The 25,444-nt window shown below is 40.3% G+C and overlaps 1 protein-coding gene across 1 annotated transcript; it reads right to left on the bottom strand.

Annotated features, from left to right (window-relative positions):
* On the bottom strand, nt 1-25,187 carry Tom70 (translocase of outer membrane 70). Its single transcript, XM_067767428.1, has 3 exons — nt 24,958-25,187; nt 23,599-24,661; nt 1-6,207 (listed from the first exon to the last, which is right to left on the bottom strand). The coding sequence occupies exons 2-3, from the start codon at nt 24,611-24,613 to the stop codon at nt 5,414-5,416; spliced, it is 1,809 nt and encodes a 602-aa protein (XP_067623529.1). The 5' UTR covers nt 24,614-24,661; nt 24,958-25,187; the 3' UTR covers nt 1-5,413.
* Nucleotides 25,188-25,444: the final 257 nt, after the last annotated feature.

Here is a 25,444-nt window from a genome sequence, read left to right as displayed (position 1 = left end):
TTTAAATTTCTTTGTAATTTAAGTTCCAACACTTAAACGAGCTTCCAATTTATTTATTTCAATCAATAACAATAATTTAAGCGTACATAAGTTATATTATAGATAATTTAGTGTTTGCGAGTTACACAAGGATTCTCTAGGCGTTGGGCAAAAAAACAGAAAGAAGATTGCATATTAACAAAGTGTAGTACACTAATCATAACTCTACAAATCACTTATCGTACCCGTCCTGCTATATGGGGCAGAACCATGGACCATGACAACAGCAGATGAAGCGGCTTTGGGAGTGTTCGAGAGAAAATTTCTTCGAAAGATTTATAGACCTCTACGCGTTGGCGATGGCGAGTACCGAAGAAGATTTAATGGTTAGCTGTACGAGCTATACGCAGACATCCACATAGTCCAGCGAATTAAAACGCAGCGGCTGCGCTGGCTAGGCCATGTTATGCGAATGAAAGATGATGCTCCGGCCAAGAAAGTGTTTCTATCGGAACCCGCCTATGGAAGCAGAGGTAGAGGGCGGGCCCACTCCGTTGGAAGGACCAGGTGGAAAACGATTTAAACTCCCTTGGTGTGACCAATTGGCGCCGGTTGGCGGTGCGAAGGAGCAACTGGCGCGCCTTGTTGGACGGTCAACCGTTTAGACGGATAAGCGCCAATTAAGTAAGTACACTAATAGATGACTTTTGATCGATAACAGAGCCAACAAAAAAAGCTGTATGAATAAAATATGTTGTTTCCTAATATTTGTAGTTATGCAACAAAATTGGTTTTAAAAAAAATATAAAATTATATATAGTAACCCAGTGCATTTTGCTACATTTTCAATATGTATGAAATCATTCGTCTACAAGAAGTAGTATCTATGCTTAATAAAACGCGGGCTAGGGTACACGAAATGCATGCTCCAAACTCTTTGATATGAGGCCAAATATTGTTTAACCCTCTCATGCCCACAGGCAACATTATACTTAGAAGCATTTTGTGCCGTTTTTTTTATTACCTTTACATGAGTTTTTTTTGCATTGCTAAGCTTATGAGTTATAGAAGCATGCAGTCCTGTTTTTCTTTTGTACGATGTGCATGCTATCATTTAGGATCCGTTATCTGTTGAGAGAATTTGTAGTGATTATTTCGCAAGTTAAGTGTTTATCAGAAAATTGTAAAAAGATACTGAAAAAAATATTTTGTTGCAAAAACAAGTGAATAGTTTGTATTAAATAAAGGTGAGAGATCTAAAAACGCAAAAGAAAATCATAAAAGTGTTTAGCTTGCTTATACAAATTTTCTGAAGCTGGTGTTGCCTTTAGGCAACATTGGTCAATTATGGACATTTCCAAATAATGCAAATTTATATATGTATGTACAAATTTATATGCGCCCAAGAGATCTAACCAAGACAGAAATTGAAAAAAATTGTTAATTTTGATTGGGATGATTCTGGAGATGAGGGGAATGAAGATGAACTAGAAAGTACTGAAAATTTCTTTGAAGAATCTGTGAAAAACGTGATTGATAAGGAAGAAAATGTAGAAGTCGGCCTGATTGAGGGACTAATTAGCAACGAGCTTCAAGGAGAGGAAGAGATTGTACAGGTGATTGAGAAAATAGATTTACAAAGTTTGAGATGGAGGAGTTCAGAAGTAGCGGAAAGTGATTTCAATTGGAAAAGCGAAGTGCATTGTAATGAGGTAAAGCAACCAAATACTTCATCCAGTTCTTTCAAGAAGAATTCCAAAGTGTTGACGAGCAAATGATTGCATATAAAGGTATTTAATTTTATTCGTACATATGTAGATTGTAGATTTTTATGTATTGCGAAAATATATGTTTACAAGGACAACACAGTTTGAAACAATATCTGCCGAATAAGCCCTACAAATGGGGCCTCAAAATGTTCACTAGGTTTGGTGTATCTGGCATTATTTACGATTTCACCCTCTACATTGAAGAAGGAACGTGCAAGTCTTTTGGTTTGGGAATATCATCGGATATTTTTTTAGATCTGGCTACCAATATTCCCATGAACCAAAATTTCAAGTTATTTTTTGACAATTGGTTTACGTCAATAAGTTTGATGATTGCTCTAAAGCAGAGAGGTATACTAGCCGTAGGTACAATCCGAAGTAATAGATTGAAAAATTGCGCCCTAACCAGTGAGAAGGATCTTCAAAAACGAGGTCGTGGATTAAGCAATTTTAAATTTGAAGCAATGCATGATTTGATAGCTTGTCTTTGGTATGATAACAAGAGTGTGCAACTGGTTTCTAACTACGCAGGTACAAATCCCATGAGTGAGTGCAAGAGATGGTGCCGAAAAGAGAAGAAGTTTATAAACATACCTCGTCCTGGTATCGTTGAATGCTATAACAAACACATGGGAGGAGTCGATCTTGCTAATATGCTGTTAGAGTTGTACAAAATCAACCATCGTTCAAATAAATGGTATATGCGTATAGTTTACTGGTGTATAACATAATCGAATAAGCTAAGATTCCGCATTCCGGAATTGTTGTATTTGTAATCGAATTTGAAAAAAAAGTTTGATGACGTAGCGATTTTGAAATTTTTCGATTTATTACATTTCTCTCATGTTTCGCTACCAGTGTTCGGAGTATTTAAAACTGTTACCTGAGTAAACGACTACGCCGGAGTAAAAATTAAATTTTCAGAGTATATTTTTTCTTCCTTCTTGAAAGCGGACGAACAACTAACATCAAATTGATTTGGTGGCTTGGCAAACCTCTCGATTGTGTTTTTGCCAATAAATGTATCTCAGCAAAAAAGTTATCTGCCTTATCAGATGCACATGGAGTCGGCCTAAAACGTATAGGATGACCAATTAATGCTCCCATTAACACACCACATTCTATCCCCCCGGATATTTAGCGCGAAAAAATCGTATAATTATTATTTTCGTTTTACCATACATATTTCATGCTCTTTTCATGGACCTAGGTTTTGAAGACCGGGACAGATTCCTGTAGGAACGACAATGACGACCTGGTAACTGACGTACAGAGTGTGGGGGAAGACGAACCCGATACCCCGGTCGCCGATGATGAAAAACACTTCCCGGCATCCAATCAATATGACGGCTAAAAAATCACAAGGTGCCAAGTAATGGCGGGATACCCGCCGAGCTGTTCAAACAGGGAGGCGAAGAGTTGGTATAAGATAAAGAAGCAAAAAAAAGTGGGTCTTGCAGTAAATTTGGACAAGATGAAGTACTTGCTGTCATTGCGGCCTTTGTAGCTCACTGTTGACGGATATAAATTCGAGACTGTGAAGGATTTCGTTCATTTTGGAAGCACCATTAAAAGCAAAAACAATGTCGGCTTAGAAATCAAACGGAGAATAATTCTTGCCAACAAGTGCTTCTTTAGGCAATTGAAAAGTAAAGTCCTCTCTCGACGAACAAAATTCTCGCTCTACAAGTCACCCATCATACCTGTCCTGTTGTATGGCTCGGAATCATGGAAGGTGTCGAGAGAAGATGAGATGGCTCTTGGAGTATTCGAGAGAAAAGTTCTCCTGAAGGTTTATAGTCATATGTGTGATGTCGACGGCGAGTATCGAAGGAGGTATAATGATGAGCTATATGATCTTTACGCAGATATGACGATAGTGCAGGGATTAAAAATCCAAAGGCTTTGTTAGGTAGGGCATGTTATGCGGATGAACGAACACGCTCCGGCAGTTTGTAAACAGAGGAAAGAGAAGACCTTCACTGAGTTGGGAGAGATAGTTGGAGGAAGATTTGACCTCGCTTGGTGCCCCCAATTGGCGACTGTTATCGCAAAAGTGGGTTAGCTGGCCTCACTGACTCAACGTACTTAACTTTTATATAAAACTTCAAGAACATACAGCTCGTTGAATTTTGGCAGGATTTACAGATCGTGGCCGGACGCATTTTTTGCTTACATTTTACTCCTTCTATTCTTATTCCGTACAAATAAAGTACAAAAACTGTGAGTAGAATGTGAAGAAACATGTTTTAAGACACGAAAAATGAATTCACGTCATTTCATCCAATCGTCACTTGTAAACAATCAGCTTTTCATACGTATATAATAAAAACTTCAACCAAAAGATATTAGGTAGAAATACTATTTAGTTTTCAACTCGATCCAAATAAACCTTTGCAATAAAAAATGTAGTAGGAGGTAAGAGCGGAGCAAAATACTCCGATTGGAATAAAGTCTGAACACTGAGTCAGCAATAAAACATGTTGTTAAAAGCGTGACTTCACGACGAGAAAATTTATTTCACAGCTATCTATGATTTTGTGCTCTCTCATTTTTTATTGCGGGATCTGTTTATTGGTTCATGGGTGTATAAATTCGTCTGTAGTCAATAGTTGGATGTTGTATCGCAGAGACGTTAAATATACCGACGGTGATGAGAGCCATATGCCGCCTCTAAAATTTCAGTTGAGGTCGCCCATCATCACTGCCTTCAACGATGGATGACCTCAGCGCAGCCATCAACAAGCTCTTCACCATCGGGATCACCATCACCTGCTATTTCGACGGGCTCTGAATTAAACGTCCAAAAAAGACCGTACGTTTCAGAATCTGAAAAATCTATACGATTTCACAATATTGGTCACTGGTTATTATGGGAATCAAAAGGAAGATGCAGGCTATGCCACTCTGGTTTTCCACGCTCCAAATGCAGTAAATGCAATGTTTATTAGTGTTGCAATCCCAAAAAAAATTGTTTTGTGTCTTACCATACTTAAATTTTAATAAACGTTGCATAAAAGACCTATCAACATGTTTTTTAGTTTACCACCATTGCCCGATGTTGCCTATGGGCAACATCTTGTAACGAGCGAACCAGAACACCTATGACTTTGAAATTTTTGTTAATTTATATCGAAGCCAACATTAACGTATATGTTATCTAAAAAAAATTTTAGGCCCTTCGGGGCATGAGAGGGTTAATTTCAATACCCAGTACAAATACGAAAAAATCTAGTAGCCTGGTCCAAAGTAATGGTTTCATTTTCCACGCTGTTAAAACTTATTGCATTGAGTGTTGAAAAATGCATGTTTACATTATACTGCAATTTTGAGCTCTGCAATCCCTCTATCGTTAAACTGTGCTACAAGTAGCTTAAGGTGGCTTAATAAAAAGTTGATATTGGTTTATTGTACAAAGTCTATTAACAAAAGCCAAATATAGTTAGTGTTAATAATAAATAACAAGGTCTTGCACTTCATTTTTTGCATAGAAAACCAATTTTTCAACAAATTCTCAAGTCCACTTAGACAACTAAAAAAAAAACATGCCCGTTTTGCAGTTATACTGCAAACATGTCTCTACTATTTTTAATGTATACTTAGCACATACTAATATTATTTATCTATATGTATTATCTTCTAAATAACTACATAAATTTATTTATTTATCCGCTTGTTGGCATTCCCGCCGTTTGCGCTGCCAGCGCTGAAATTGTTGACATATCAATACCTAATTTTCGTGTTACATTCACTTGAGCAACTGCTGCATTTCGCAAAGCATACAAATGTCCCATTTCCGGACGACTTTTTGCTAATTTTATTGCTTTTTCAAATAGTTCGATAGATCGATTTAGATTTGCACGTTGCACTTCTATGGTGCCTAGTGTTTCAAATGCCAATAAACATTTATCATCCACTTCGAGCGCTTTATTCATAAGTTCGATTGCACCTTCGATATCGCCCTTCCATTGCAATAACATTATACCACGATGTACATAGAGCGATGCATTTTCTGGTGCTAATTTTAATGCTTTCTCGTAAAATTGATCGGCTTGTTGAAATTGTTGTTGATCGCCTAAAACTTGTGCCATCAAGCTATAACATTCAACACAATCGGGAAACTTTTCGATGGCATTCTTGAATTCATTCATAACAATCATGAGACGCATTTGATCTTGTGACATTAGCGCCATACGATATTCTGCATAACATTTTTGTATGTATGCCATTGCATGATTTGGCGCCATTTTTACAACTTTCTCAAATTCATTTAATGCTTCGGATAATTGATCGACTAGAATATAGATTTGTGCACGTTGATGATAGACATCTGGATTTTCCGGTTGTAATTTTGATGCAGCTTCAAAATCGGCCAAACCCAAGTCTTTTTCTTCTTGTTGTATATACAAAGAGGCACGTTTAATGAGCGCAGCAGCCCGAAGTGAAGCCTCAGCATCAGCTGTGGATTAGTGAAAAAATAAAGATTAGATAGGGAGTAGTTAGAATTTTTGTTCTGAAAAGTTATACAACACTCTTCGTGATTATTCGGGTATCGGGAAAAGAACCGTTCCTAGAAAAGGTAAAGCTTCGACGTCAAGTAAATGGTACCCAAAAACTAACCAGATATAAAAAGGCAGCCAGTTCCAAAAAAAAAGCCGATTCCAAATACGTCTTGTTCGAAAGTAACCGGTTGAAAAGAAATTTTATTTATTTATTTAGTTTATTTATTTTATTTATTTATTTATTTATTTATTATTCTACAAATTTTACAACTAATCAGACCAAATATAATTACGGATTACAAAATAAATTACAGAAGCATACATAGTGAGCAAAATTATATTATAAAATATTTATTTATTTATTTAAGCCAATTAAAAAAGAATCTTATAGGCTAATTATAAAATTGTAAAGTAGTTAACAATGTTAATATAAATTACCTTAATTACAAAAAGTATTAAAAATACTCAGAAAGCCATCTTTCGAACAAGAAAAATCTATCTCACAAAATTTAGAAATTCTATTGAACTCAATTAAGGCTCTAGTAATTGGAGCATTCCGCGCATAAAGAGCCCTAAGAACACCAATATGAAAAAAACTCAGAAGCACGAAGAGCTCTAGCCGTCATATTAATGAAAATGCTCTCCAAGAGCACAGGACAATCAACAACCCCACGTAACAAATCGAAAACGAACGACAGCGATAAAATTGTCCTCCTGTTCTGCAATGATTTTAAGTTAATCAATAAGCAACGAGCTTTATACGTCGGGATATGATCCGAGAAGCGCAGACTGCGTAATGCAAAGTGTACGAATACTTTTTGGATTCGTTCAATTCTTGCAACGTGGCAGGAATAATACGGAGACCAGATGAAACAAGCGTACTCAAGTTTGGATCGCACAAACGGGAATATAAAAGCTTTAGCGTATACGGGTCACTGAAATCCAAGCTATGACGCCTAACAAAAGCTAGCATGACATACGACTTAGCAATGCACACATTAATATGACTTGAAAACGAAAACTTCGAGTCAAATATTACTCCCAAGTCCTTAATTTCACTAACCCGCAACAGGGGCGAGTTTGATATTTGATACACGGTATCAATCAAGTTGAAACGCTTCGAAAAAGTTATTTGAAAGCACTTTTTTGGTTAAGTGATAACCGATTATTATTACACCAGTTACTAAGTTTATCCAAAGCTTCTTGCAACAATACCGCATCATGAAGGCTATGAATAGGCAAGTATATCTTAAGGTCATCTGCATACATCAAGAATCTTACTTTAGAGAAGCAAGAGCGAATATCATTCAGGGCTGTCATGGAATCCAAGTCGGTTTTGCGTTTTGTCGGAATTACAAACCAATATTGATTTAAATTGGTGTCATAAAACCGTATTGGTTTTGCTCTTTTCGAATGTAAATAAAACCGATGTTCGAATCAGCTGTTTTGCGGTGCATCGGCAATTTTGATGTTAATTTGTTTGGCAAAATTTTATAAAATAGTTGTTTTGTGCAAGTAAACAGCAATAAACAAATTGATTGACATCAAAATAGCATCAGCAGCTGTAGCATTTATATTATTGGAAGAAGAAAATTGCGAGAAGGTCAAAAGGAAAATTTTGGAGAGATCGCAGCAATCCATTTGAGTTTCCAGAGACAGCGTAAATAAACTATTTCTTAATGTGGGTTTCTAGATATGTATAGTGTATTTGCAGTTACATTGCATACTATCGCTTAAGCAAAGAGACTTTCCGAATGGTATTGGACACCGTTGAAGGATGCGTAACTCGCTCGAAAGTTCTGCCAGTGCTGCAACTAGCAGCTACGTTACGATTTTTGCTGAAGGACCCTATCAAAGATCAGTTAGCAAGGATTCTAGCATGAGTGTAGGTAGAAGCACGGTGTCAACGATTTTAGATGATGTGCTTCGTGAAGCTCTTCGGAATATCTGGATGTTTCTCCATAGATTCATTGAATTTTTATGTTTTCCCCTATTAAGAATGAAAATATATGTAAATTTACATTTATTTTTATAAAATAAACTTTTATTTACTTACATTTTTAGAAAATACTCAATTGCAAGAGAAATTCAACTATGAAAAAATTAAATCCAACAGCATTGAACTGATTGGATTGTTTCCGATAGCAAAACCGATATTATGGGATTCTGTGACACCTAAAACCGACACTAATTCCAATTCGAATATTACACCGTTAACATTGGATTTCATGACACCAAAGTAATTATTTTGTCGTTTTTAAATCCGATTCCGACAACAATTGGATTCCATGACAGCCCTGATTGATTTAAATTGGTGTCATAAAACCGTATTGGTTTTGCTCTTTTCGAATGTAAATAAAAGCGAAGTTCGAATCAGCTGTTTTGCAGTGTTATCGGTGCACCGGCAATTTTGATGTTAATCAGGGCTGTCATGGAATCCAAGTCGGTTTTGCGTTTTGTCGGAATCACAAACCAATATTGATTTAAATTGGTGTCATAAAACCGTATTGGTTTTGCTCTTTTCGAATGTAAATAAAAGCGATTTTCGAATCAGCTGTTTTGCAGTGTTATCGGTGCATCGGCAATTTTGATGTTAATTTTTTTTGCAAAATTTCATAAAATAATTGTTTTGTGCATCTAAACAGAAATAAACAAATTTATTGACATCAAAATGGCATCAGCAGTTGTAGCATTTATGTTATTGAAAGAAGAAAGTTGCGAGAAGGTCAAAAGGAAAATTTTGGGCGATCGCAGCAATTCATTTGAGTTGCCAGAGATAGCGTAATTAAAAATATTTCTGAAAGTGGGTTTCTAAATATTTATAGTATATTTGCAGTTACATTGCATACTATAGCATAAACAAAGGGGCTTTCCGAATGGTATTGGACACCATTGAAGGACACTTAACTCGCTCGCAAGCTCTACCAGTGCTGCAACTAGCAGCTACGTTACGATTTTTAGCTGAAGGACCCTATCAAAGATCAGTTAGCAAGGATTCTAGCATGAGTGTAAGTAGCAGCACAGTGTCATCGATTTTAGATGATGTGCTTCGTGAAGCCCTTCGCAATATCTGGATGTTTCTCCATAAATTCAGTCAAAATACTGTTTTGCATTGAATTTTTATGCTTTCCCCTGTTATGAAGATATATGTAAATTTTGTAAAAATAAACCTTTATTCACTTGCATTTTTAGAAAATACTCAACTGCAAGAGAAATACAACTAGGAAAAAATGAAATCCAACAGCATTTAACTGATTGGATTGTTTCCGATAGCAAAATCGATATTATCGGATTCTGTGACACCTAAAACAGACACTAATTCCAATTCGAACATTAAACCGATAATATTGGATTTCATGACCCCAAAGTAATTTTTTTGTCGTTTTTAAATCCGATTCCGACAACCATTGGATTCCATGACAGCCCTGAATTTTTTTGGCAAAATTTTGTAAAATTAATTGTTTTGTGCATTTAAACATAATCCATTGGAGCTGCCAGAGATAGCGTAAGTAAAAATATTCCTTAATGTGCGTTTCTAAATATTTATAGTGTGCTTGCAGTTTGATCGCATACTATCGCATAAACAAAGAGGCTTTCAGAATGGTATTGGACACCACTGAAGGACGCTTAACGTGCTGCAACTGGCAGCTACGTTACGATTTTTATCTGAAGGATCCTATCAAATATCAGTTGGCAAGGATTCTAGCATGAGTGTAGGTGTCATCGATTTTAGATGATGTGCTTCGTGAAGCGCTTCGCAATATCTGGATGTTTCTATATAAATTTAATCTAAATACTGTTTTGCATTGAATGTTTATGCTTTTCCCTATTAAGAATGAAAATATATATAAATTTACATTTATTTTTATAAAATAAACCTTTATTTACTTACATTTTTAGAAAATATTCGACTGCAAGGGAAAAACAACTATGAAAAAATGAAATCCAACAGCATTTAACTGATTGATTTGTTTCCGATAGCAAAATCAATAAAATCGGATTCTGTGACACCTAAAACCGACACTAATTCCAATTCGAACATTAAACCGATAACATTGGATTTCATGACACCAAAGTAATTTTTTTGTCTTTTTTAAATCCGATTCCGACAACAATTGGATTCCATGACAGCCCTGATTAATAAACATGACAAAAAACAGTGGACCCAGGATACTACCTTGTGGAACACCGGAGGAAGCAACGAACACCATCAACCACAACCATGCAACGACGATTAAATAAATAGGATTCAATCCAACTCAAAAATACTGAGTGAAAGCCAAAACAGACTAACTTTTTTATCAAAATAACATGGGAGACCCGATCGAATGCCTTGGAAAAGTCAGTATACACAGCGTCAACCTGATATCCTGCCTGAAAAGCTGCGAGGCAGTCATTCGAGAAAATAGTCAAATTAGTCACAGTTGAACGTCCTGGAAAAAAACCATGCTGCTCTGGACACACAAAATTCTTAACACAGAAACGTAATTTATCTTGGATGATACATGCAAAGAGGTTCGCAATGGTGGAAAGTTTTGAAATAGGCCTATAATTAGTAATATCATTTTTATTGCCGCTCTTGAAAATAGGTGTAATGAACGCTAATTTTCACGCATCAATAAAAGTACCTGTAGATAACGAATTATTAAAAAATAACAGCAAATATGTATATACATTATTAAATCAGTTGTCGGGATGGACTGTGATGCCGAGCAACGGAATTGATTATTAGTGCTGTCGGAATGGACGTGATTTCGAGCAGCTGATGTATATTTAACACACAATGAGTAGGGCTGCGATGTGTGGGAGGTTGGAAAGGACCTGATTCCAAGCCACCCGCCCAACTTAACTATTGATTATTAGTACTGTCGGAATGGACGTGATTTCGAGCAGCTGATGTATATTTAACACAAAATGAGTAGGGCTGCGATGTGTGGGAGGTTAGAAAGGACGTGATTCCAAGCCACCCGCCCAAAGTAACTGGAGCTGGTAACAGATTTAGTTTAACATTTTAATTTTGAATAAGTTATGAGTTCAAGGCAGTGAGTATATATTTTTGTATATTGTAAAGTGTGTCACAAGTATCAATATTATTGCAGTGATTATTGAAATCCTGACACAGACAACGAAGAGGTTAATGCATTTGAAAATTCGATCTACAGGTAATTAAATATAGCAGTTGGAAATACCGAGAGGACCTAAAAGGGAAATTAAGCATCACCTCGCCAAGCAGTAATGGACTGTTTGTCATCTCTCTTAATAGTTTTACCGTGAATAAAACGCCAAGCATCTCCCTACGGCTCTGTAGTGAAGGCAGCTGTAAAAGTTTTAACCAGCTGCAGTTGGGCGGTAGATTCCTTGATGGATCCCAGGGCAAATGATTTAAAGCAAAAATTGTTTTTGGACCGATTCCAATTTTTCGCTATGAATCTGATAACGCGGGTTCCAGATAATGGAAGCATATTCCAATATAGGCCTAACTAACGATAAAACAAGAGTTTTAGTGACATAGGGGTCATTGAATTCCTTTGACCACCTTTTTAAGAAAGCCAAAGTCCCTCTAGGCCTATTCACGCACGATTCGATATGTAATTTGAAGTCCAGTTTAGGGTCCATCATAACGCCACGATCAGTAAAGTTTGTTACTTGCTTAATGATATAATCGCCTATCAAGTACTGATGGGATTTAAAAGATTTCCACACATAAACATAACATAACAAACATAGAACACATAAACTTGCACTTCGGTAAGTTTAGTGACATGACGTTCACATCACACCACTCAACTAGGTTATTCAAATCCGATTGAAGAAGTGCCCTATCTTCAGGTGAGCGAATGGGCATAACCAGTTTAACATCATCAGCGTACATGAGCGCCATGCAGTGCTTCAAAACATTTGGGAAGTCATTAATGAAGAGCAGGAACAACACTGGACCAAGGTGACTGCCCTGGGGAACTCCAGAAGATACCTTGATGAATTCAGACAAGCAATTGTTAAACACAATATCTCCATCGTACTCAGGCCACATTATTTTAGAGACTTCATCGATTAGTAAAGACCAATTGGCCTTCCTAAATAGTAACCGGCGAGAAGACGCATTCGGATCAGTAGTATTCCGCACCGGTAAACAGAGACAATCCAGGTATATTGAAAGTGCTGGATGATAAACATCCTCAGGCAACACCACTGGATCACATCGAGTTACAGAACAATTCGATGTGTCGTCTGAAAATATTAAACCAAGATATTTGCCAAATTTATTATGAACTCTGTTAAGTTGATAAAGACCAACGTCTGCAAGGTCATTTAAAAACTCGTAGAATATAACATTAGAAGCAGTGGGAACTAGCATTCCGTCAATAAAATTCCACGACACAAAGGGCAGATTGAAGTCGCCAGCCACTAAGACAGAATCAACAGACCTAGACATAGCAAATATAAACTTTAATAGGGAAGAGTGTTTTAAGTATATAGAAATATCTGACTGAGGCGGAATATAAGACGCTACAAAATATTTATAAGTAGATAAGAGTTTAACTCGCACGCAGAGGATTTCAACATCAGCAGAATCATCGAAATACACTTCCTCAGCAGAGAACCTGGTATGTACGGCGATTAACACGCCTCCACCAACTCTGTTTAATCGGTCTTTTCTAAAGATCTCATATGAGTCTGCTAATATCTCAGACTTAAACACCGTTGGTTTCAACCATGTCTCAGTAAAAACCAAAACGTCATAACAGAAGTCATGACTTCGGAGAAAAAGATCCACTAGTTTAGTATTTAGACCCCTAACATTCTGATAATAGACATTGAGGTCATTACGAAAGGTATCAGACAAATCTACGACTCCGCGGAAATGTCTACGTCTTTTGGAAAAAAACGGAAGGGTTTAATGTATACATTAGTGGGCCAAAGAGAAGCATTGAAAAGTTTGCTGTATGCATTTTCAACCACTCGAACTTTAAAAGAGACTCTCACTAAAGAGTTGATGTCAACATCTCGCTTTACTAATTTAAAACAAGCAATATTAGAAGCAGCAATGCCAAAGTGATCAGAGATGTAATTAACAATACTCTCCTCAGTAACAGACGACTTAAACGAGGACAAATGAATCCATTATACCGCACAAATACATCTAATTCGGCATTGACATTGCTACCACTAACAACAACACGCGATTTTACGTTCTCTCGCTAAGTTTGCGGCCTCCGCCGGGAAGTGGGGCCGAATTTCGGGAATTCTCTCGGCGGGAATGAAACGTGCCGAGGTGGATTCAATGACCTTGCGGAAGGCACGCTCCCCTTGGCGGGGATCAGTCGGTATAGGGAGGGCAGCAAAGAGGTTGTCTGTAAAAGATTTATATTCGTCCCACTTTCCTTTTTTTGAAGTTTATGAAAGTGCGTTTTTCTGTGACGATGAAGTCGGCGGTACGCTCGAGCGAAATAAGTATAGGCAGGTGGTCGGATGCCAATGTTACCATCGGCTGACAGTTGACGCAGTTTACGAGTTCTGCGCTCACGATTGAGATATCTGGCGAACTGTGACAGCTTCCTACCATACGTGTGGGGGCTTCTCCGTTTATTATGCAGAACGTCGTTTCTTCTATTTGATCCGCCAACATCTCACCCCTACTGTCCGCCCGCAAATTTGAATGCCATAGATCGTGATGGGCATTGAAATCGCCTAAGATAATGCAATGGGCTGATGCTCAGCATTGCTACCGACTCTACTACGAAGATAGTAGTTATGAGTGGTAGCAGCTGTTTGAGTTGTTGTCGCCGTGGGGCGCGAGCAGCAGCGGGTACTTGTTGTGGCTTGCTGAGAATCTTTTCTGTTCAGTGTGTCTCGTGTAAGGGATGGTTGCATCGGACAGGTTGTTCTGGGCTTGACCCCAAAACCCGACGTCCACGTAACTTTTATAAATCTTTTGTGGCTCCTTGCTGTTCACGCCCAAGGGCGTCGATGGTAACATTGGCATCCGACCACCTGCCTATACTTATTTCGCTCGAGCGTACCGCCGACTTCATCGTCACAGAAAAACGCACTTTCATAAACTTCAAAAAAGGAAAGTGGGACGAATATAAATCTTTTACAGACAACCTCTTTGCTGCCCTCCCTATACCGACTGATCCCCGCCAAGGGGAGCGTGCCTTCCGCAAGGTCATTGAATCCGCCTCGGCACGTTTCATTCCCGCCGAGAGAATTCCCGAAATTCGGCCCCCCTTCCCGGCGGAGGCCGCAAACTTAGCGAGAGAACGTAAAATCGCGTGTTGTTGTTAGTGGTAGCAATGTCAATGCCGAATTAGATGTATTTGTGCGGTATAAATGGATTCATTTGTCCTCGTTTAAGTCGTCTGTTACTGAGGAGAGTATTGTTAATTACATCTCTGATCACTTTGGCATTGCTGCTTCTAATATTGCTTGTTTTAAATTAGTAAAGCGAGATGTTGACATCAACTCTTTAGTGAGTCTCTTTTAAAGTTCGAGTGGTTGAAAATGAATACAGCAAACTTTTCAATGCTTCTCTTTGGCCCACTAATGTATACATTAAACCCTTCCGTTTTTTTCCAAAAGACGTAGAAATTTCCGCGGAGTCGTAGATTTGTCTGATACCTTTCGTAATGACCTCAATGTCTATTATCAGAATGTTAGGGGTCTAAATACTAAACTAGTGGATCTTTTTCTCCGAAGTCATGACTTCTGTTATGACGTTTTGGTTTTTACTGAGACATGGTTGAAACCAACGGTGTTTAAGTCTGAGATATTAGCAGACTCATATGAGATCTTTAGAAAAGACCGATTAAACAGAGTTGGTGGAGGCGTGTTAATCGCCGTACATACCAGGTTCTCTGCTGAGGAAGTGTATTTCGATGATTCTGCTGATGTTGAAATCCTCTGCGTGCGAGTTAAACTCTTATCTACTTATAAATATTTTGTAGCGTCTTATATTCCGCCTCAGTCAGATATTTCTATATACTTAAAACACTCTTCCCTATTAAAGTTTATATTTGCTATGTCTAGGTCTGTTGATTCTGTCTTAGTGGCTGGCGACTTCAATCTGCCCTTTGTGTCGTGGAATTTTATTGACGGAATGCTAGTTCCCACTGCTTCTAATGTTGTATTCTACGAGTTTTTAAATGACCTTGCAGACGTAGGTCTTTATCAACTTAACAGAGTTCATAATAAATTTGGCAAATATCTTGGTTTAATATTTTCAGACGACACATCGAATTGTTCTGTAACTCGATGTGATCCAGTGGTGTTGCCTGAGGATGTTTATCATCCAGCACTTTCAATATACCTGGATTGTCTCTGTTTACCGGTGCGGAATACTACTGATCCGAATGCGTCTTCTCGCCGGTTACTGTTTAGGAAGGCCAATTGGTCTTTACTAATCGATGAAGTCTCTAAAATAATGTGGCCTGAGTACGATGGAGATATTGTGTTTAACAATTGCTTGTCTGAATTCATCAAGGTATCTTCTGGAGTTCCCCAGGGCAGTCACCTTGATCCAGTGTTGTTCCTGCTCTTCATTAATGACTTCCCAAATGTTTTGAAGCACTGCATGCCGCTCATGTACGCTGATGATGTTAAACTGGTTATGCCCATTCGCTCATCTGATGATAGGGCACTTCTTCAATCGGATTTGAATAACCTAGTTGAGTGGTGTGATGTGAACGTCATGTCACTAAACTTACCGAAGTGCAAGTTTATGTGTTTTCCGAGGAAATCTTTTAAATCCCATCAGTACTTGATAGGCGATTATATCATTAAGCAAGTAACAAACTTTACTGATCGTGGCGTTATGATGGACCCTAAACTGGACTTCAAATTACATATCGAATCGTGCGTGAATAGGGCTAGAGGGACTTTGGCTTTCTTAAAAAGGTGGTCAAAGGAATTCAATGACCCCTATGTCACTAAAACTCTTTTTTTTATCGTTAGTAAGACCTATATTGGAATATGCTTCCATTATCTGGAACCCGCGTTATCAGATTCATAGCGAAAAATTGGAATCGGTCCAAAAACAATTTTTGCTTTAAATCATTTGCCCTGGGATCCATCAAGGAATCTACCGCCCAACTGCAGCCGGTTAAAACTTTTACAGCTGCCTTCACTACAGAGCCGTAGGGAGATGCTTGGCGTTTTATTCATGGTAAAACTATTAAGAGAGATTACAAACAGTCCATTACTGCTTGGCGAGGTGATGCTTAATGTCCCTTTTAGGCCCTCTCGGTATTTCCAACTGCTATATTTAATTACCTGTAGATCGAATTTTCAAATGCATGAACCTCTTCGTTGTCTGTATCAGGATTTCAATAATCACTGCAATAATATTGATACTTGTGACACACTTTACAGTATACAAAAATATATACTCACTGCCTTGAACTCATAACTTATTCAAAATTAACATGTTAAACTAAATCTGTTACCAGCTCCAGTTACTTTGGGCGGGTGGCTTGGAATCACGTCCTTTCCAACCTCCCACACATCGCAGCCCTACTCATTGTGTGTTAAATATACATCAGCTGCTCGAAATCACGTCCATTCCGACAGCACTAATAATCAATAGTTAAGTTGGGCGGGTGGCTTGGAATCAGGTCCTTTCCAACCTCCCACACATCGCAGCCCTACTCATTTTGTGTTAAATATACATCAGCTGCTCGAAATCACGTCCATTCCGACAGCACTAATAATCAATTCCGTTGCTCGGCATCACAGTCCATCCCGACAACTGATTTAATAATGTATATACATATTTGCTGTTATTTTTTAATAATTCGTTATCTATAGGTACTTTTATTGATGCGTGAAAATTAGCGTTCATTACACCTATTTTCAAGAGCGGCAATAAAAATGATATTACTAATTATAGGCCTATTTCAAAACTTTCCACCATTGCGAAGCTCTTTGAATGTATCATCCAAGATAAATTACGTTTCTGTGTTAAGAATTTTGTGTGTCCAGAGCAGCATGGTTTTTTTCCAGGACGTTCAGCTGTGACTAATTTGACGATTTTCTCGGATGACTGCCTCGCAGCTTTTCAGGCAGGATATCAGGTTGACGCTGTGTATACTGACTTTTCCAAGGCATTCGATCGGGTCTCCCATGTTATTTTGATAAAAAAGTTAGTCTGTTTGGGCTTTCACTCAGTATTTTTGAGTTGGATTGAATCCTATTTATTTAATCGTCGTTGCATGGTTGTGGTTGATGGTGTTCGGTGCTTCCTCCGGTGTTCCACAAGGTAGTATCCTGGGTCCACTGTTTTTTGTCATGTTTATTAATCAGGGCTGTCATGGAATCCAATTGTTGTCGGAATCGGATTTAAAAAAGAAAAAAAAATTACTTTGGTGTCATGAAATCCAATGTTATCGGTTTAATGTTCGAATTGGAATTAGTGTCGGTTTTAGGTGTCACAGAATCCGATTTTATTGATTTTGCTATCGGAAACAAACCAATCAGTTAAGATTTATAAAAGTTACGTGACACACTGAACAGAAAAGATTCTTTTCCGGCAGATGCAGCAAAACCATTTCTCAAGACCGGGGTCAGGAGACGGACCCGGATTGGATTCGATACCTTCCCGGAGCAAGAGAGTATGGAGCAGTCCCGCTGCAAGGAGCTGCTGGGAGGATGACAATTTGTGGGAGGGACGCAACAAATTAAATGGGGTTACACTGAAATGACAGTCCTTGGTCGGGAAAAATCCCGAGTTGTTGTTGTTGTTGTTGTAGCAATGCGGTCCACCTGACATGGGGGAAGGGTAGACCCTTCCAGGTCTTGCAGTAACGAGCCATGGTTGACCGTATCAAAAGCTTTTGATAGGTCTAGCGCTACGAGTACTGTTCTATGGTGGGGGTATTGATTTAAACCGCAATTTATCTGGGTGCTAATGGCATTTAGCGCGGTAGTAGTGCTATGGAGTTTTCTGAAGCCATGCTGATGAGGGGCTAGCTGCAAATTTGCTTGGAAATAAGGGAGCAAAATGGCTTCAAGCGTCTTTGCCACTGGCGATAAGAGAGATATCGGACGATACGACTCACCTATGTTAGCTGGTTTCCCAGGCTTTAGTAGCGGGACCACCTTGGCCATTTTCCATTTCTCGGGTATGACAAAGGTGGAAACAGACAGGTTGAAGACATGCGCTAAATATTTGAAACCCTCTTTCCCTAGGCTTTTAAGCATCGGCATGGCTATGCCGCCTGGGCCCACTGCTTTGGATGGTTTAGCACGACCAATGGCGTCCTCAACCTCTTTAGCGGTGATGGTGATTGGCAGAATTCTGAAGTGCATAAGGGGAGACGCCGCCACTCTGGGGGTAAGTGACGGGTGACTACGCCTGGGTTGTGGAATGCCAGGACGCAATTGCTGTTGTGGCCCTGGGACTGGGCGTCCTTGGGCAAGCATTGGGGTACCGGATGATTTGGGTTTGCGACCTGGCAACATGGCGCGATGAAACCCGTCGGGGGTTGCCATCGCGGAGACCAGAACATCTAGGAAATTGGCACCACCCAAGGCAGGAGCTGCATTGGGCGGATGTCGCAAACCTATATATTCTGTGCTGGCAGACGGTGCAAAGGGACTAAGAGTCTGTTTCCCTGACCTGCACGATTGCTGCCGGAAAAGAGGGGGGGGGGGGGGGGGGGGGGGGGGGGGCGGGGCTGATGCTCAGCATTGCTACCAACTCTACTACGAAGGTAGTAGTTATGAGTGGTATCAGCTGATTGAGTTGTTGGCGCCGTGGGGCGCGAGCAGCAGCGAGTCGCTTCCCAAGGCAGTCGGTTCTATGTAACCGGAGCGACTCGGGATTTTTCCCGACCAAGGACTGTCATTTCAGTGTGACCCCATTTAATTTGTTTCGTCCCTCCCACAAATTGTCATCCTCCCAGCAGCTCCTTGCAGCAGGACTGCTCCATATTCTCTTACTCCGGGAAGGCATCGAATCCAATCCGGGTCCGTCTCCTGACCCGGTCCTGAGAAATGGTTTTGCTGCATCTGCCGGAAAAGAATTTTTTGGACTGTCATACTCTGTTCAGTGTGTCTCGTGCAAGGGATGGTTGCATCGGACAGGTTGTTCTGGGCTTGATCCCAAAACCCGACGTCCACGTAACTTTTATAAATATTTTGTGGCTCCTTGCTGTTCACGTCCCGTAGTCTACACCTAAGCGCCCCCCCCCCCCCCCCCCCCCCACTACCATCCAGCAGCCCCGCTGCTCAGCAAGCCACAACAAGTACGCGCTGCTGCTCGCGCCCCACGGTGCCAACAACTCAAACAGCTGATACCACTCATAGCTACTACCTTCGTAGTAGAGTTGGTAGCAATGCTGAGCATCAGCCCCTGCCCCCGTCTTCTCCCCCCCCCCCCACTGTTGTTGTTTTTGTTGTTGTAGCGATAAGGTTGCTCCCCGAAGGCTTTGGGGAGTGTTATCGATGTGATGGTCCTTTGCCGGATGCAGATCCGGTACGCTCCGGTACCACAGCACCATTAAGGTGCTAGCCCAACCATCTCAGGAACGATTTATGTGGCCACATTAAACCTTCAGGCCATCCCCTCCCTCCCCACCCCCAAGATCCATGAGGAGCTTGGGGTCGCCAGAGCCTCGTCTGTTAGTGAAACAGGATTCGCCGCGGATAGGTGAGGTTGACAATTGGATTTGGAGAAGCTATATATTGCGCTGGCAACCTGAAGGGTTGCGCTACACACCCCTTGAATCTGGTATTTTAGTCGCCTCTTACGACAGGCATACCTACCGCGAGTATATTCTGACCCCCTTACCCGCTGGGGTGCTCCCCCCCCCCCCCCACTCTTTTCCGACACTCTTTTCCGGCAGCAATCGTGCAGGTCAGGGAAACAGACTCTTAGTCCCTACCTCCGTTTGCACCGTCTGCCAGCACAGAATATATAGGTTTGCGACATCCGCCCAATGCAGCTCCTGCCTTGGGTGGTGCCACTTTCCTAGATGTTCTGGTCTCCGCGACGGCAACCCCCCGACGGGTTTCATCGCGCCATGTTGCCAGGTCGCAAACCCAAATCATCCGGGTACCACAATGCTTGCCCAAGGACGCCCAGTCCCAGGGCCACAATAGCAATTGCGTCCTGGCCTTCCACAACCCAGGCGTAGTCACCCGTCACTTACCCCCAGAGTGGCGGCGTTTCCCCTTATGCACTTCAGAATTCTGCAGTTAAACTGTAATGGACTAACTGGGAAGATTACGGATATAGTCGATTTCATGAAGCGGCACAACATCCGCATTGCTGCGATTCAAGAGACTAAACTCACAGCAAGATCTGCATTGCAGACCTGCTGTTGTTGTTGTTGTTGTTGTAGCGATAAGGTTGCTCCCCGAAGGCTTTGGGGAGTGTTATCGATGTGATGGTCCTTTGCCGGATACAAATCCGGTACGCTCCGGTACCATAGCACCATTAAGGTGCTAGCCCGACCATCTCGGGAACGATGATTGGTGATTGGTGACGCGCTGAATTTGTGTTTATGTGCGTGTCTATTGGCTCTTCTGGCGCTCGCTAATTTTTTCGCGTCCGACAGCACTTTGTTGCCAAAGGCGATGGAAACTTTGTCTTTGTGCTTAGTCGGATTCGATAGGGACTTTACGGTGGACCAAAGTTTACCCACACCGGTAGAGAGGTTACAACCTCTTAGGTGCTCCTCTCATTTCGCCCGCTTGTGTTCATCCACAAGCAATCTGATGCGTTGATTTATATCCCTTATTTGGGGGTCGCCTGGATCAAGCTGTCTTATAAGGTCACGTTCTCTCGCTAAGGTTGCGGCCTCCGCCGGGAAGTGGGCCGGATTTCGGGAATTCTCCCGGCGGGAATGAAATGTGCCGAGGCGGATTCAATGACCTTACGGAAGGCACGCTCCCCTTAGCGGGCATCAGTCGGGATAGGGAGGGCAGCAAAGCGGTTGTCTGTAAAGGATTTATATTCTTCCCACTTTCCTTTTTTTGAAGTTTATGAAAGTGATAGACGGAGAGCCAATAGACACGCACATAAACACAAATTCAGCGCGTCACCAATCACCATCACCGCTAAAGAGGTTGAGGACGCCATTGGTCGTGCTAAACCATCCAAAGCAGTGGGCCCAGACGGCATAGCCATGCCGATGCTTAAAAGCCTAGGGAAAGAGGCGTAGACTACGGGACGCCCTTGGGCGTGTACAGCAGGGAGCCACAAAAGATTTATAAAAGTTACATGGACGTCGGGTTTTGGGATCAAGCCCAGAACAACCTGTCCGATGCAACCATCCCTTGCACGAGACACACTGAACAGAGTATGACCGTCCTAAAAAGATTATTTTCCGGCAGATGCAGCAAAACCATTTCTCAGGACCGGGGTCAGGAGACGGACCCGGATTGGATTCGATTCCTTCCCGGAGTAAGAGAATATGGAGCAGTCCTGCTGCAAGGAGCTGCTGGGAGGATGACAATTTGTGGGAGGGACGAAACAAATTAAATGGGGTCACACTGAAATGACAGTCCTTGGTCGGGAAAAATCCCGAGTCGCTCCGGTACATAGAACCGACTGCCTTGGGAAGCAGATGGCTCATCTGCATTATTTGCATTATTAACTGCGCTAGCTGAAGCATCAGCATACGATAAATTGCCAGCAGAGCACGACACTGCATTAGTATTTGTATTAGTATTTGCCGCATTGTTGACAACCTTTTGAGCATTAGAGTTATTAGTATTATCAGTGGGCATATTTGAATTTGTTTTGCAATTGTTAGCGTCAGCTTTAGTGGATTTAGATGAGGATGCAGTAGATTTAGTTTTAGATATAGAAGTAGTTCCAGATGTAGATGTAGTTTTAGACGAATGTGAGACTTTAGAAGATGAGGTGTTTTTATATGAAGATGCAGATGTAGATGCAGGTGAAGAAGTTTTCTTTGTAATAGAACTAATAGAGAACTTTTGATGTGTGCGTCTGAGTAATATCAACAGGTTTAGATGTAAGAGTAGTATTAGGTGCAGTTGACGAAGCATTAACTGTGAGATTACAGAGAGGGGAATTAGGGAACACCGTGCCAAGCGGGGTAGGGGAAATTCCATAAGATTCCTTTACATTAAGTCGTTGTTGTTGGGTGCGATGGGGAGAAATAGTGCACTATTTTTGGCACTCAGACAACTATATGTATCAGCAACATTTAAGCTGTTGTTGGATGTCCTCAAAGAGTTCATTATATGATTTTTTAAATCATCGAATTTTTTTGTCACAGCACTTGCAATTAAGTCAAAACCTTGTTGTTGAGCCACGAGAATAGCGTTCAAAATATTAGCTAGCTTGTCCGGCATATTTCCACAATTTTCACACAAGTAAAGCAAATGCGGGTTAGACTTGATTAGCTTTACTTCATAGTCAGAGATGCCCTTACTACAGGCTCTGTGGAAAATCGTCTTACAGAACCCATTACACGGAACTAGACTATTGTCACCAGTTCTGGAAAATTGTTTGTTACATTTTCCACAAAATTCATCCATTTTGGCAATTTAAAACGAGAGAAAATAAAAATATAAGAATATGTGAAAATATAAGAGCGAATAAAAAAAAACACGTCCGTACCCGGCGATAGACAAACCGTTGAATTGGATTCAAAAGTAACTGAATTAAATTAAATTATAGCTTCAAAGCTTCCGCAACCCAATTGCAAACCGAGGGGAATCCTGTTACAAATATGAATGTATCATACACATATTTAGCAGGTGAGGCTCTGGCGACCCCAAGTACGTAATGGAACTAGTGGGTGGGGAGGGCGGGATGGCCTAGAAGAATGTGGTCATATCAATCGCTCCCGCGACGATCGGGGTAGTACCTTAATGGTGCTTTGTTACCGGAACGTACCGGATCTATATCCGACAAAGGTTGTCGTAAAAGGCGACTAAAATACCAAAAGGATTCAAGGGGTTGTGTACCGCAACCCTTTCAAGGTGTTTCCAGCGCAAAATATAACTCCTCCAAACCAATTGTCAACCTCACCTATCCGTGGCGAATCCTGTTTCATTAACATCCGAGGCTCTGGTGACCACAAACTACTCATGGATCTAGGGGTGGGAGGACGGTATTGCCTAGAAGTTCGCATGTGATCATACCAAATCGTTCCCGAGATGGTCGGGCATGGTACCAGAACTCACCGGATTGCATCGGCAAAGGACCATCAACATCGATAACGCTCCCCAAGGCCTTCGGGGAGTGTCCTTATCGCTACAATAACAATAACAACAACGAGGAAAGCGGTTCCAAAAAAAATGACATATTCATAATTTTCAAAATGGTATTGCTTTGTGCAAAAAAAAATATTTTAAGTCTTTTCTTCTCTACTCACCATTATTGATCACAGCATCCAAATCTTGTTGTGCTGCAGTAAAATTACCAGAAAGTAAATAAAATGTGCCGCGCAGCAATAAGGCTTCCGTTTTATATTGCGATTCTGATTCGGATTGTTCAATCTCTTCCGTACATGCCGCTATCACACCATCATATTGTTCTTCGTCCAGTGCTTTTTTAGCGCGTACAAAACCTTTCATGGAAGCTGAACCTTCAGCCACTAACTCCTCTGATATATTTATTGCATCAATTGGATCAGCTACGAATGAACGTAAATAAGTGTGAATAAAACTTTTAGATGGCAGCACTGGCACATGCTCTTTTAGACCACGCTCTGTATCTTCACGTCCAGTCTGTTTTAATATGCGATCCGCATACATTATTGTACTATTATTTTGAAACATTTCTAATATACATGTGGCTGTTACATCATCCAAGCAATCCATCAAATCGTTAGTGGCCTCATGCGCTTTAGCACGTCTATAATATGCTTTCGCATAACGTGGATTGTATTCGAGTGAGCGTGAACAATCCTCTTTGACGCGATTCCATTTTTTTAGAATTTCATATGAGGCAGCACGATTTTGATAGAAAATTGCTAAATCAGTACGATTTTCGGCTGGACATTTATCAATCGCTTTATCATAGAATGATATTGCTTCATCATATTTGCCATTGCGATAACATATATTTCCTTCATTTTTGTACATGGTGGCCTCCTTGAGGGGTGACAACTTTTCACTACCTAGTTCCGCATTTTTCTTTTTACGCTCCAATTCGTTATCTTCGGCTGTGCCATCAAGTGATAAAGTTTGGTGCTTATCTTTGACATAGGGTAGTCGCTTCTTACGGTCAGCTGCATTTTTTGATGTGTCATTATCGCCGAGCGCCTTTTTGTCTTCAACCGATTTACGATAGAAGTAAATTCCCAAGCCAATTGCTACAGGAGTGCCAACAAGCAGTGCCATTTGCCATTTTGTAATGCTGATGGAACCACCATATCGAAAAGCCATTATTATTGGGACGTTTAAGTACAGAACGTGAGGCGAGTGGATAGATGTCTGCAAAATAAAATATTCGTCAGTCTTTCCTATCATGTAGAAGTCATGCGTGACAATGTTCATATGTCGTCCCGGAAGGTGTTTAACTTATTCACATCTTGGCGTTACATCAGTAGGGCGAACATACAAAACCAAACTGAGCAAAGCAATCACATTAATGTTAATTTTTTATCTTTGCATTACGCCTGGGTGTAATAAAACAAGATATCAATCGATTTTTTCCTTTATAATGTCGGATTTGTAGCCGCAACCGGGTGGAGGAAAGTGAACGAACATACACGCACATACTTATTTACCTTTAGTTTGTTATTTAATAACTCCGCAACAATCGGCTAGTCTGCTGCAAATTTTGTTCTGATCGCATTGCAATGTTATATATTTTTTATCAATGGCTGATTCTGTTTTTTTAATAAGAATTTTATACAGAATTTAATTTATTTTCTTCACTAAAAGTAATTTTTCTGAGAATTGCAGTGCGGAGACAGATGGAAAAGAAAGACAAAAGGCTCCATTACCGATACTTAGCATAGACTTGACTTGGCTTGCGAACTGTCACTTACAGTTCTGTTAAATAAACATTGCATGTTACTGATTACTCAAAACTTAACTTGACTTAGAAGTCTGTTGAATTTTGATTTTCTATGTAAGTTCTAAGTGACGTTTACATTTTGAGATGCCATTTGTTTGTTTCCATTTCATTTTGACATTTTGTCATACAAATTGACATTTATTTAAAAATAAATTTCAACGCTGATTATGATGCCAGATTTTATGCGCCAAGTG

Source organism: Eurosta solidaginis, chromosome 2 (genome assembly GCF_040869045.1).
Source record: "Eurosta solidaginis isolate ZX-2024a chromosome 2, ASM4086904v1, whole genome shotgun sequence".
NCBI classification, from domain to species: domain Eukaryota; kingdom Metazoa; phylum Arthropoda; class Insecta; order Diptera; family Tephritidae; genus Eurosta; species Eurosta solidaginis.
This window is presented reverse-complemented; position numbering and strand designations above follow the sequence as displayed.

Bases quoted from the DNA above. Each gene is read 5' to 3' on its own strand.
- Tom70 (XM_067767428.1), bottom strand. From the start codon at position 24,613: ATGGCTTTTCGATATGGTGGTTCCATCAGCATTACAAAATGGCAAATG. The intron at 6,208-23,598 runs GTGAGTAGAGAA...ACTAATCCACAG, and splicing joins GGATGCTGTGATCAATAATG to CTGATGCTGAGGCTTCACTT.